At 43.8% G+C, this 13,735-nt stretch overlaps 1 protein-coding gene across 2 annotated transcripts in view; it reads left to right on the top strand.

The window, feature by feature from the left end:
- Positions 1–1,325: 1,325 nt before the first annotated feature.
- The window catches only part of zmp:0000000755 (phosphofurin acidic cluster sorting protein 2), a 33,505-nt gene continuing 21,095 nt past the window's right edge, over positions 1,326–13,735 (top strand). Inside the window, exon 1 of one of the 2 annotated variants that reach the window (XM_029175196.3) lies at positions 1,326–1,685. In XM_029175196.3, the coding sequence (XP_029031029.1) occupies positions 1,456–1,685 (230 nt within the window). In that variant the 5' untranslated portion in view covers positions 1,326–1,455. The remainder of the gene's footprint in view (positions 1,686–13,735) is intronic. The other variant, XM_029175197.3, reaches the window with a different exon arrangement.

Genomic DNA, 13,735 nt, shown 5'->3' with positions numbered 1-13,735 from the left:
TATAACAAAGTGCTCACCTCATTTATTTTCACATGGCTGTCTGTCTTAGGTGTGGCGCAGCGCAGCGTGACAGCATGAAGCGCTACGAAAGGAAGCAGAAACGTGATAAACGAGAATGTTTTGCCAGAATGATTCTTTTTTTGCATCAGATTACTCATTACTGTTCAAAAGCACACAAACATGCTCCTCTGTGTTTTTTCAGACAGTTACAGTAAACAGGCTGTCGCACACTGTGACCATCCCTCTTGAACATGTCAAGTCAAGTCAGCTTCATTTCAGTCCTTACTCACAGTTTCACTAAGTCACTGTTTCGCAACAGGTGCATTATGAGAACTATGACTAAATCAGGTGCCAGGTGTCATTTTGGGATTATAACAATGACTAACATGGAGAAATTGTGAAAGCAATTACCTTTTCAAAGTTTAGTGGGGAAAGGTGAAAGGGACTTTTCAATGTTGCAATAAATAACTGGCATTAGTGAAAAAAGCACAGACAAACAAACACCTGGGTTGTTTATTATGTAGGGTTGTGTATTATGTTATGTTATCATATCTCATAAAAAACTGAAATGAAATTCTGAGTAACATTCTCTTTATATCAAATTCTTAACTGTTTGGTCTTGGTAACCATTAAGAGGCAAACACATCAAATTACTCAGACATTTTAAAAACATCTTTAAATTGATTACTCATCATTCTAATAGCATCTGTGGCTACACAGCTGTGGTAACCTACAGCTCCTATATTCTTCCAGTCATCTTAAATGTCAGGAAGAAACTCGCTTCAAGCTTTATGGACGCATTTCTACATTATTGTTATACATTTTCATTTGAAGTAAATTGTTTGTAAAATACAGGATAGAAATGAAATGTAGACATTTTATGTAGAATGTGGAAACAAATCCTGTGTTGGTCCTTTGAGAGAACTGATAGATGTTGTTCTTCTGCTTATACGTTTATTACTGGGAGTCTCATTGCATTGTATAAACAAAGCTAAATGTATTACATTTGTATTTTGGTCGGCACTGACCTACACACATGAACCAGTGTTAAGTTGTGTGTAGCACAAACCTTTCTGTTTGTACTTTACGTTATTACTGCTTTAAGTCACAGACACATAAAACGACATAAGGTAAATAGAGATAATGGACAAATTGAAATAAACAGTCTTAAAATAGGACTATTTCCAGTAGCTGTACTGTGTGTCCTACATCTGCATAGGTGAACGTGTTCAGCGCTGTTTGAGGCCTATTTAATGCTACAGACGTTCCGACCAGTGGCAGGAGACGTGCTGCCCCCTATCGGCGGAGCCACGCTCCGCCCGCCCGCCCATCAGCATCTCCCGTCAGTGTAGAGGAGCAGGGAGTCTGGAGGAGCCGGAGCAGGCAGCGCAGAGTTCAGCGGCTCCCGCGTTCGTCCCACACTTAGCTAGAGCTGCTCCCCAGGCAGTGGAGGTGATGATGGCGGCGGCTGTAGAGAGAGGAGGCGTCCGGGCCGCTTTCCTGAACCCGAGCAGCGGCGGCGGCGGCGGCGGCGGACCAGCACCGAGCAGCCTCCCGACCGGAGCGTTAGCCGGGGCTGCGGTCCTGGGCTCGGGCTCGGGCTCGGGCTCCGGCAGCATGCCCGTTCCCATGAACCTCTTCGCTACCTGGGAGATAGACCGATCGTCCCCCAGCTGCGTTCCGAGGTAACGGTAACGTCACTGCGCTCCGCCGCCAGCCGCTTGTTTACGAAGCACCGACATGGGGTTTTTAATGAGCGACGCCCCGGTGCCGCCGTAACGTCAGGCTGGAGCGAGCGGACGGGCTGACACACATTTCCAAAACAGCGCTGGGCTGGCTAACGCGGCGAGCTAGCCAGCTAGCTAGCTGCAGCTACGTCGCGAGCGGCGCTGGGGATCGACTGTCTCTCGCGTGTCGTGCCAAAGGCGTTTGAGTCTCCATTTAACACTGTGAAAAGATGCGTTTTGCAGAAATGCGACGCCGAACTGTCGCGTTCACGACACGCAACCCGACGTCGTCTCCAATGGTGCGTTCGACGTGTTGGTGTGATGTGATTCCAACCGTTATGATAACTAGCTAACAAAAGTTCAGCTAACAAGTTTCTGAGTCTGCGGGGCTGTCGCTGCTCGTCGTCCGCCTTTGTGGCCAAGGCTTCGCACACAATTACACACGAGACTCCCGTGGATCTGATCCACGGAGCGAAAGCAGTGAGTGGATGCTGCTCGTGTAAAAGCAGAACAGCGTCCACCCTTTAGCATGGCTTTGTGCTGTTGTCTCGGTCCAGTTGAGGCGGATCGGGCTGGCCATTAGAACTCCGCCAGCGTCCCGGTTCTGGTCGTGCGCTGGGTTTGTCGTGATGTTTATGGAGCCCGTGTTTACCGGGTCACGTAAGAACCACAACAGACGCGGCCACGGCGTCGACTCAGCAGCTGACACGGGAGACAAACCCTCCTGATTGCCACTCAGCGTGTGCACGGGGCTGCTGCGTGTGTCCGTCACCTTTCCAGTTGTTATTCTGGTGGTGCCGTTTAAGGTCCAGTAGAGCAGCAATGTGCTGTAAGACTCCGCATTAGTATTCTTCGCCAGTGAGCAGGCATCGCTGCCACCTGACCAGAAACCTCTGGGGAGCTGTGGGCACATTAATCAGCTTTGACCTAGATCTGTTCCACTCATTGGGAGAGAAGTGGGCTTGCAGGGGAGGGTTTCCTCCAGTGTGTGTGTGTGTGTGTGTGTGTGTGTGTGTGTGTGTGTGTGTGTGTAATAATGACATGTGGAAAACATGGATCATTTGCAGTGATGATGATGAGCCTTCAGATCTCTGCTGAAACATTATTTTGGTTTGTTTGTGGCAACTTGACTCATCGAAAGGCATCTGGAATGAAAATGATTGCATTTGAAGTGACAAACGTCCCTTCTAATTTGACTGTTCGCCACCCCGTCGTTTGAAAATATGATTGCATTATTGCTTTATTGCGGTACTTCAAAGGACAGTTAGATATTTGGGCCTTTATCTCCCATTTTCCTCATTAAAGCCATATCTGAGCATTGATTTTTGATGTGCCTTTGTATAAACCATGTGCTCCCTCCCTATGGGAGATGACACACAGGGGCCGTATTAAAGATGAATAGGGGGGAATATGACATGGGTTAATTATGATGCATACAGTAAAGGCTCACGTTATGGTTTAGAACAAGACTGCAGTAGCTGCTTGACGCAAGTCTTTGTTGATGTCTGGGATAATTAGTTATCTGTTGTCTGATAAGTGGACTAGAGGTTATCTTAGCAATGTATGACTCAGTTGTTTGTTTAGGCTCCACGGTTGTAGTAGTGACTTGGACTTACAGCTTTGGTCTCAAGCTTAGGTCTCGCATGGAGCTTTTGTGTAGGGAAGCTTCAAGCTCAAGGTGTCCGTTTTCCCAGTGTCTGTTTTAGGGGTTCTGCTGTTTGACTTGTGCCTGTGAGCGCGTCTGTTGTGTCCTCCACTCACCTTTAGCAAATGTAGGTGTCCAGCGAAGTGGCACAGTTTCCAATGAGGGCGAGGGGCCTGTTGTTTGCGGTGGAAATCCAAATCCTCACACTCAAATGTTGTTTGCTGACAGTCATTTACAGGATGCTGTGTTTACTGTAAAAAAAACAAAAACGGATCCGTCAAAACCTGCAGACGATGGGGAAGTAATTGTTACAAGTTCCATCACTGTGGTTTGATGTTTGCATCTATATGTGGCACTTCTGTAAAAACTGGCACATTATCAAAAGTTTATCTTTGATCCAGCCAGATCAAAAAGATACTTGTTACATCCGATATTTGGACAGTGACTCATTTACTCTTGCTCTAGTAATTGCTGACTACTTGTGCACCTAAAACTAACGCTGTGCGTTACAGCACTGGACCTGTTTCTACCTGTCAGACCAGTATTGTGGCAGCTCTCTTCTTAACGTGCCAGTTTGTACTCTCAATGGTGCCGACTTCACTTACATGGTTCAAATGTGGTAACATTCTTTAGACTTTAAATTTGAAACACAGTGGCAAAAACACATTTCAGTTGAATGTTTATCTACCCGATTGATAGGTAGTCATCCATTACTAGATATGTGCTGGCGGTTTTATTAATTACATGTAGGTGACATTCATGTTTCACTTGGGGAGTACCGTACCAGGGAACGAGCTGCTGAGGGGGTGTTCACACACTTATCTAAGACTTCCATTTGTCCACAGCCAAAAATGTCTTTGCAGTATATGAAAGCGGCCTGTTTGAGCATTTAAAGGTCCCATGTTATTGTGCTTGCTGAGGTATATGATGGGACGATACCAACGCTAATTTCCAAGTCAGAACAGTGTTGTGTTTATATGTAACAAAATGACTTGGCACAAATGGCTTTTACCCAGTCAGATGTTGTTATCTTCACCCCAGCACCGGCACTGAGGGCAGCCAAGCAGCTTATCTTCTACTCGCTGTACAAGCTCATCAGATTCATCGTTTACAACACTGAGCCCTCGCATGTTTACATACTTAGAAATAAGAATTGTTCCTACATGAGTCATTCAGTTCAAATGTTTCCAGGATAGTTTTTTCATGCATGCTAAGTATATAGCATAGTTTCAGAGTGTGGCCATATCTAAAGGTGTGGCCACCGACCATCATCTCCTCTTTTGCCCTCTGACGTTTATCTTGGCCGAGCAGAACATCTCTCTTTTTGCTTGTCTGATTCGTTTGAGCCACAAGATGAGTGCACCTTCTTCAGCGCATCGGAGCCTCGCTGCCATAATAACTACAGTGTGCGATGCCAGATGCTTGTCTCTTATGCCCCAGTTCTGTTTAGTGTATTAGATAAATGTGTGTTGTGCGTGAACTAGACTGTAGTGAAATTAAATCAAGCCATTACATTTTGCTAATCCTTATGTTCTTTTACAATTCTTTCTAGTTGACCGGTGTTTGAATTGTTAGCATGCAATCTCCTTTATCATCCCTGGCCTTAATCTTAGTTGTATTGTGTAATTCTTTATTACGGGCTAGAAATATGGAGGTATGTCTGTCAAATAATAGGAGCTTTTTTATGCTTTCGCCTCCTTCATCTCAAGGCTTGGATATTGTTTCTCGTAGCAGGGGAGCCGCGCTAATCTGATTTCATAACGGGAAAAGAAGAGCTGGTAATCTGATGCTGCGCACAGACACTGCCTGCTTAATCCCCTGCTTCCCTTTGGAATCATAAGAAAGGTTCTATCAGCCATCTCCAGGGCCTGTCAGGGTGGTGACCCAGCACGCCGCACGACGCTCCATTTTAGCTTGTGTCATGTTCACAGCCATTGTTCTGACTTGTCCAGATAAGGTGAAATATAGAAAGCGTTCATATTAGCGTTCCCTGCTTTTCATTCTCTTCTTCAGTATAGGTACATACAGTACATCACAGAAAAGGGCTAAAACATATTTGCTGATTTAACAATTTTATAATCCTTGCTCCTAAAGTGAAAGGAATTTCTATCAATAACTCTATAGGTTTACTTTTATGGGGTTCTTGAATAAAATCTGATTTAACACGGCTGCTTGCTCCACCGCGCTGTTCACACTCCTGCTAGCAGTAACCAATCAGCACCTTCACTCCCCCCCTTTTCGTGCTCACTCCCACTGCCTGAAATGTGTCAAAATTCTCCTGGTTTCCTTCTCTGGCTCGCCGGAGGAGGAAGACTTGGGAAACGTTTCACATTCCCAGGAACTACTAAGGTGCTGTTGAAGCAGCCGAAGCCAGGCCTCCGTTCCATCCTCCACCCCCCTTTTTTTTTTTGTATTTTGTTGTTGACCAGCAACCTGCTCTCTGGTAGAAGGGGGAACAGGATTAAAGCCGAGGATTCACCCCCCCCCCTTTTAAAAAGGTGTTTTGCTGAACTGGCTCAGAACGTCCCAGTGAACAGACACAAGTACTAACGTTGAATTCCTCACAAAGGGAAGAAAAGGTTTGTTTCCCCCCGCCTGGACCTCAGACCGAGAGAAAGGCCACATTCTTGTGTGGGTGTATACTGGGGTCTCAGCTACCGAAGACATCGAACTTTCCAAGCCAACCAGCGAAGCAAGGAAACCGTCCTCTGACACTGGGAGGACCCTGTCAAAATAAGCACATTGGGGACAGTGTCTCTCCACTCGCATTTTCTCTCTTGTTCTTGCTTTCCTTATTTCCCACCTCTCCCATTCAGGCATTTCCTGAGCTGCATGTGCCAGCAGCAACACGCAGACCGTTATTTTAGACACAAAACAGTGAGAGCACATGACAGTGCCGAAACTGTGGCCCAATGGCAATAATGGCAGTGCTACATTCTAGCAGATTCTAGGGTTGGAGACAAACAGGTCGGGTAGAGGAGGGGTGGACGCAATGGTATCAGTGACAGCATTAGACTGATTTCAAATTTACCAACCAAACTAAATAGTAAAAGGTTAAATAATTATATTAATTATGTTAATTCACTGGGTCAAATGGTTTTTAGTCCTAAAATCTCATCACGTTTGGTGCAAAACCAAGTGGACACTACTTTTAGCCCTATAATTTCCTAAAAAATGAGAGTTTTTCTTGTTTAGTACATTACACGATCCCTAGAGTTTTAGCTTTCACTTAATCACCGATCAGGATGTCTGAACGCTCTGGTATCTTTCTGTGCGTGTCTTCAGTGTCAGTGTTTGGTCTTCGGCAGAATGTGTTGTCATTCCTTTGGCCTCAACAAATCTAGCTTCAGGTCCCACTCACCTTATGAGCACGGTTCAAATAACCGCTGCACGGCGGCAGAGAAAGATCCAAAATGTTGGAAAGCTGCAGCTTGGACACGTTGAGCACATTAGTCATTTGGACACATTACACCGGGGGGAATGGACTGGGCGAAGCTGTGAAGAAAGACTTGCAGACTCATATTGTTGAACAGTATAATTAGATGAGCCAGTTTAATCAGCATGGGGCAATATTACAGTAATAGCTGCACAATGCCATACATCACTACATCACCCCCCTCCCCCTCATTTGTTTTAATGACAATAGAAAATATTTGCTGGTGCTGAAAAGTGGACGTATATAGATTGCACAGCTCCCACCACCCTGTGCCATTTTTCTTTCTGGTCTTGTCTTGTCTACATTGCAGGAAAATATTTTTGAGCGTTGAAGGCCTTTTTTCCAGCTGCAGCAGGTAGCCTCATTACTGATCAACACTGATAGCACATAATACTGCTTTATTTTTTTTTCAGGCCATATTTAGTGTGTTCTGTTGTGATTTGCCATCATCCAGACCTCCTGTATTTAGTGCACTAAACCCAGACACTCTTCAGCCTGCTATGCAATTCTAGATATTCTCTAGTAGGGTTGTGTAATACTGAAATAGTGACAGATACTTTGCTCAATATTGTGCAACTCTATGATTAGGTAGTGTTATTATTCATCTGCCTGCAATGCTCTGATCACAAGTGTTTAGAATTTAAAAAGCAATAAAGCGCTGTGATTTTTTGATTAAATTTTATATTCACTCCATTCTTGCTAATGCTGTTAATGCTGTCAGAGGCTGTGATACAGCATTGACCCTTTAAGTTGCACTGGTTTCTGTGAGCCTCATTGTCAATTCTTAGATCCAGCTTGAAGTCCCATCTTTATTCCTGTAGATAAACTCAGTAGCTGTATTTTTCTACTTAGAAGATAGATATCATCTGTTTGTTGCCTCTCTTATGATGTGCAGTTGTTGATCTGGTCATGATATCTAACGTCTGGCACGTCGAACGCAATCTTGTCTTCTATGGACACTACAAACACGGGCCTGCTGACCTCATCTGTTTGTGGCTGAGGACGGAACAAAAGCGCTGTTTAGCACCACGCAAGCTACAGCAAACGATGACAGCCGCGCTCTGAGTTCCTAGAAATTACTGTCAGATCACTGAGTGGCAGATGCTGCATGGGGCTTCGAGAGAGAACTCACAAATGAACCTCAAGCAGCTGGATGAAAGGAGCTCATGCAACTGAAGGCATTGGCTGTGAGGGAAAGGGGTTTCCTGCACTGTACCAATTCTGTCTTAGGAGTTTTAGGTTCACCCTTGTGAAAGGTTGGCTGGCAGCTTGTTTTGCTGTGTTTGCAGGACTTAGTAAAATAAGCAAACAGGTTTCTCCTATTTTTCCTGTTCCATTCTTTCATGCATTTCCTGTTGCCTCAAATGTGGGTTTTTTTTGCCTCTGCCCCTTATTTCTCAACATGAAACACACTCGGGTTGTGAGCGCACTCTACACAGTCAGAGCAGACTTTTACCAAAGCAGACACTCAGCCAACGCATAGTGGTCAGTCCTCGGATTCACACTACTGTGAATCTCTTTTCTGTGTGTGTGTGTGTGTGTGTGTGTGTGTGTGTGTGTGTGTGTGTGTGTGTGTGTGTGTGTGTGTGTGTGTGTGTGTGTGTGTGTGTGTGTGTGTGTGTGTGTGTGTGTGTGTTTTGCAAAAGGCACTGGCTGAAATCACTAAACTGAGATAAAACCTTGCACTGAGCACCAATGCATCAGTTCTGTGTAGTGTTACACAAAAAGTGCTGGTAATCCCTACAACAGTCAAATTCTACCCACAGCTCTGGGAGGCCCAGATTTACAAGGACTAGATTACACAGTGCAGCTATTATGTAGTCTTTTCATTCTGTATTTTTCTTTTCATATCGTGTCCTGTAGTGTGGTAGCGTCACTTGGCTACTGATTAAGCTTAAACAGCCATGTCGATCCACAGTATTTAGTATTGTTTGGATTAATAAGAGCACATCTGTTGTTTTGCATCATGAGACCAGAGGCCGATTTGACATTGTTACAACTGGTAAAGATTAAAGGCTAGATTCGTATTTCAGACTTGCATGCATCATTACAGCCTTTTAATGTCGATGATGTGGCAGTCACTCATTTGCTGTCGCCCAGCGAAGGCTTTACAAACCATGACAACCCAAGTCATTCTGTAAAGTGACATTCCTATCCAGTTGGGCGTGCTCGAGTTTCTCACGTAAACCAAACGGCAACATGACTCAGGCTTTGCCAAATTAATAGTTTCCACTTGTTTGCTCTGTGAACACTGGTCACAGCCTCTTCCTGTTCTTTCAGTGTGGCCTTGAGAAGATTTCATTCAGGGAATTAAAGCTCAACTAGCATATGGCCATCTGGCACACATAACCCGATATTTGGGGGCTGAAATGGCTTTAGGCATGGAAGCCTAAGTGCAGGCTAAGCTCCTCTGGGGCATCCTCCTATCTGAACTTTTAAAACCGATCCATTCAGTCCTCTGGAGCTGCTTTCATCACTCATCACTCATACTGTACAGTCATTTCCAACAGAGGTCCATTTTTTTCATCTTATTCCCAGATTGCTCTGTAGGTTTTAGTGTTTTGCTGCTGTCTTCACCTTCCTATCTTTGTCAGAAAACTGTGTGCATGTATGGATCTAAGGATGCAGGGATTCATTTGGGGCTTTATCTCTTTGTTCCTTTGATTAAAGCTTCTGAAAAAAATTCAAACTATAAAAAGAGTCATCTGTGTATTGTTGCCTGAGCAAATCTGACTGTTTCCATTGGTTAGTCCTGTCTGTGAATAGACTTGCTCCCGTTTTTTTTTCCTGTAGGGTAATAAAATATTCAGAAGAAGTAGCTTTTAGACTAGTGCAGTCTTTATATGGACTAAATTATGCAAGTAGACATGAACAAATAATAGAGTTATGAAAGAACAAAGTGCTATGGCTTTCCTCTGCGAGGGCCTTGACTGAGAGGCTTTTTTGTCAGTCTCCCACATACAAGCCCTCCCTATACTCAGATTGCTGAGGAATTTCATGCAGGGCATTATGTTCAAACATGCTTTATTGAAGCACTGCATTCACAAGCAGCGAGTACTAGAGGTAGTACATTGAAAACACTAAAGGTCCCTTTTTTTGTCTTCCAGCTTGGAAGCCTCCCAGCACATGCCAAACATAGACAGTCTCTTTTTCATTCAGCCCTCTCTTACATCACTCATCCTCCACTTCCACCCTTCTTTGTGCCTCTGACAATTGCTGCGCAGTGATCCGAGGGCACAGAACTGGCAAAACATCAACTAGAATGCTGACCAAGAAAAAACGAATTACAAAAGTCTGTTTTTGTTTAGGCAGCAAATCGTTCAGTTCAGAGGGTTTGTTGGCCTCTCCCTCAATGCTGTGCACGCTCAACTCTTGTCTATGACGACTCATTTGCCTGAAACATTTTTATGGGCTTGTTTTAATTCAGAGCAGAAATGATATTTCCCCCGTTGGCTCTTGTAGCTGCTGTAGCTTTGTGAGCCCTTTAAATAAAAGGTGTCTCTGTCACGAGCTGAAACAGTTCTGTCAGCAAAGTGGTCCAGAAATAACGTATAGATAGTAGCCACATGTAGTAGACGTTGAACTAATGGTTTTCATAGTTGTTGTAGATGGGATTTGGTCGGCTTTGTTGACACCAGTCCAGACAAGACAAATAAGTATGCTACACAATAAAACTAAGCTTTCCTTTCTTCACAAGATATGATAAGTAAGATGAAATGATTATTCAAAATCAAGCAGGAACTTATGTTATATTAAAAGTAAACGTCCACCTGCTCTGTTAGGCTTGGCACCGGACCAGAACCATTACCACACTAATCTCTTAATGAAAGTCTGCAGCAATGTTCTGGCACCTGCCGACTGATGTTCAAAACACTTGTGTGGTGTTTTTGTACCTAATTCAAATCTTCAGTGATACTTAAATGAAGAAAATGTTGCTGGTTAAAAAAATTTGTGTGTAGCTCTTAAAATGATATATCTGACTTATATGAATGCAAAGCTCCGTTTTGTCTATAAAAGAAAACAACGTAGGTCTCTGTTCTTGCCTCAGCTTTAAATGTTTTTTTTTCAGGTCTCCTAAATCCTGGGGGTTGATATGGGATTTGGGATTTACATTGTTTAAATACCTTTTGATGTCAGTGTGACATACACCCAGTCTGCTGTCGCACAAGCAGTCTGCAGAGAGACATATCATTTTACCAACAAGCTAAATCCAAAGCAGCGAGTAACTGAAACTTGGTGTTGGGCCAGAAGTTTCCTCAGTTCTGTTTGAGATTTGACTCTGCAGAAACCTGTGCGAGGCCTCATGCGTGTTAAAGAAAGCCAGGCCAATTCAGGGAAGGAGGATGAGGTCAGAGTGGGGTTAACAAAAAGAATTCTTTCTGTGCAGAAAGTCCCAGACTTCCACCTTTAATCCTCCGCCTCAATTGATTTGCTTTCCTCTAATGTTGCAACATCACTGCTGTACATAAAGGGAGAGATAGGCTAGTTGAGATGTGGTCGAGAGTGGCTTTTTCCTCATTTGTTTGTGGAATATTATGTTTATGTTTATGATAACTAGCAATGAGTATATATACTGCATGGGGTCTGCTCGTTCTCTGTCACTGATGTTTCTGTCAGTCTAAAACGTTTTTTAAGGGACAAAGCATTTAAACTTGTACTTGCCCACAAATTTTAAAATTCTTTGTAACTCTTCGGTTTTAACTTTTCATCAATTTTCTCTAAACATAAGGAGCTGAGATGACATAAAGCCATGCAACCTGCAATCGCAGGTCTCTTATCTAAAACCCAATATTTGACTGTGGCTCTTTGAGTCAACTATCTGATAGCTTGTTTTGTTTGTCCAGCACAGATAAACGGGAAAGCGTAGCCGCATAGTTCATCTCCACAGTAACTCACTTTTTCCCATCTTCTAATATTGTTAGATTTAAACCTATATAAAATGCTGCATAAAGCGACTTATAATCTTTTGCTATAGAAAAGGTTCCATGTCCAATTCTCTTTTATCACACTTGACACAAGAAAAGCCTCCATCCTTCTGATTTCATTAGTAGTATTGGTATATCGCTGGCAGGAGTGTCTAGAATCTGAAAGAGGCAAATGGCCAAGTAATCTAATGGCCTCTCTTTACTTTAGATTCCAAAAAGGTCAACACTTAGTGACGCTACAGTGAGTGACTTGGACATACTAATGGGCTTAGATGGGGCAGTACTACTCACGCTCCTGTGAGTGATGCCACACAGGCGGAATCTATTAGCTGTCGAGTGCTCGGGCATCTACTGGACAGCATCCGTCAGAGCGGTCAATAGCTGCTCACTGTGACATGACACCGCTGTGCTTTATGTGTGCGTGTCAGTAATGGACCATGTCATCTGGACAAAGGGTTGCTTCCTATGTATTAGGCTGTGGTAATGTTGCATTCTGATGACTGAATTATCGTGAGAGCTCATCTGCCTCGTCCCTGTCTGTACCTCCCCATTTCCTGTGTTAGAGGATAAAAGTGGTAGTTTAAGACCACAGCTTGTATTGAATTAAGATAATAGTCATTATAAATGGACCAAACATGTCTTTATGTGTAGGCCCTGTGATGGACTGGTGGCCTGTCCAGGATGTACATGACCTCCCACTTACTGTCCCCACTGACTTTAACAGTCAGTGCTCTGGATAGTTGATGCATGTTTCACCTTTACAGTTATTTTGGGGGCCGTAGCTTCTCCACATTCATTGATGTGTTCTGAGAATAAGCAAAACCAGCAAATGACGCCAGTGCACACGTGAGGATCAATAAAGTCAGTAACAGTGATGACCAAATCACAAGAGCTTGGCAGGAGATGAGTTGGATCAACCAATAGAAGCCATGAAAGTGGAAAAAGGATTAGCCCTGTGGGCTCTTATCAGCTGGGAACCAGACAGGAAGTGTATCACTTACTTTTGCTTTCCACCACCCCTTCACAGAAATATCGAACCTGGTCTCCTCTCTGGATTAATAACCCTGTTGTGTTTTGTTCCTCTTTGGCACAGGGAGGTGTGCTGTGATCTCACCAGAGGGTCCCTCAGGGAATGTGGGAAAGTTGAGCCAAATGGAGGATTAATGCATTTTTCAAGGAGCTTCTGCAAGCTCTTTTTCTGATCTTGAGTGTATGCCAGTGTCATTATATTCCTGTAGACACAAACAAAAGGACAATTCATTGTAAAACCAGCCAAATTAATTTCCGACTCTATCTAGTATATGTGCTTTTATGTGACACCTGGTCTGTCACTGCAGTCAATCTTTGAGTGTCAAAGTCAACTGGCTCTGTGTGATGAGCACAGGAGCAGACATGGCATGAGGCCAGAACAGATGGCCATTAGTTTCTCTTACAACACAACACAGCTGCAGACACCTCTGTCTAATAATAAAAAAAAAAATTCTGGGATCACCAGGTGACCCCTTCAGCGCCAGCAGCCTTTTTAAGTACATGTGAATCCCAGTCTACTTAGAGAGAGAGAGATGTGACAGGATGGAGATGTTGTCAAATCATAGTGCTGCTTTCTGTCTGACACCCTCTCAGCAGAGAGCTGTGGCTGCCTGGTGACTCATCCTTTCTATAAGACGAACTGGATCCACGCACAGTCTCACATTGGCTGTTCAAACACATGAAGCAGCTCAGGTAGTCATGCAGACAAGCGGATAGGCATTTACTGTACGCCCACAATCTGATGCTCGGGGATTCTGCACAGCGGCGTGATGCTCCTGGACCGTCTTTTTGTTAAAAATGTTAAACTGTCATATTTAAAGATTCTGTTTCTGCTTGGATAAACCTACCGTGGGAGCTACCAACCTTTGCATAGCCTTCTCATTTAATACAGGAAAACTATGGGTAAACCCATTCATTGAGCGGAATCACTGCCTAGACCACAAACTGAATGTAAAGCAACTAATAAGTTATT

This window comes from Betta splendens, chromosome 15 (genome assembly GCF_900634795.4).
Source record: "Betta splendens chromosome 15, fBetSpl5.4, whole genome shotgun sequence".
NCBI classification, from domain to species: domain Eukaryota; kingdom Metazoa; phylum Chordata; class Actinopteri; order Anabantiformes; family Osphronemidae; genus Betta; species Betta splendens.
This window is presented reverse-complemented; position numbering and strand designations above follow the sequence as displayed.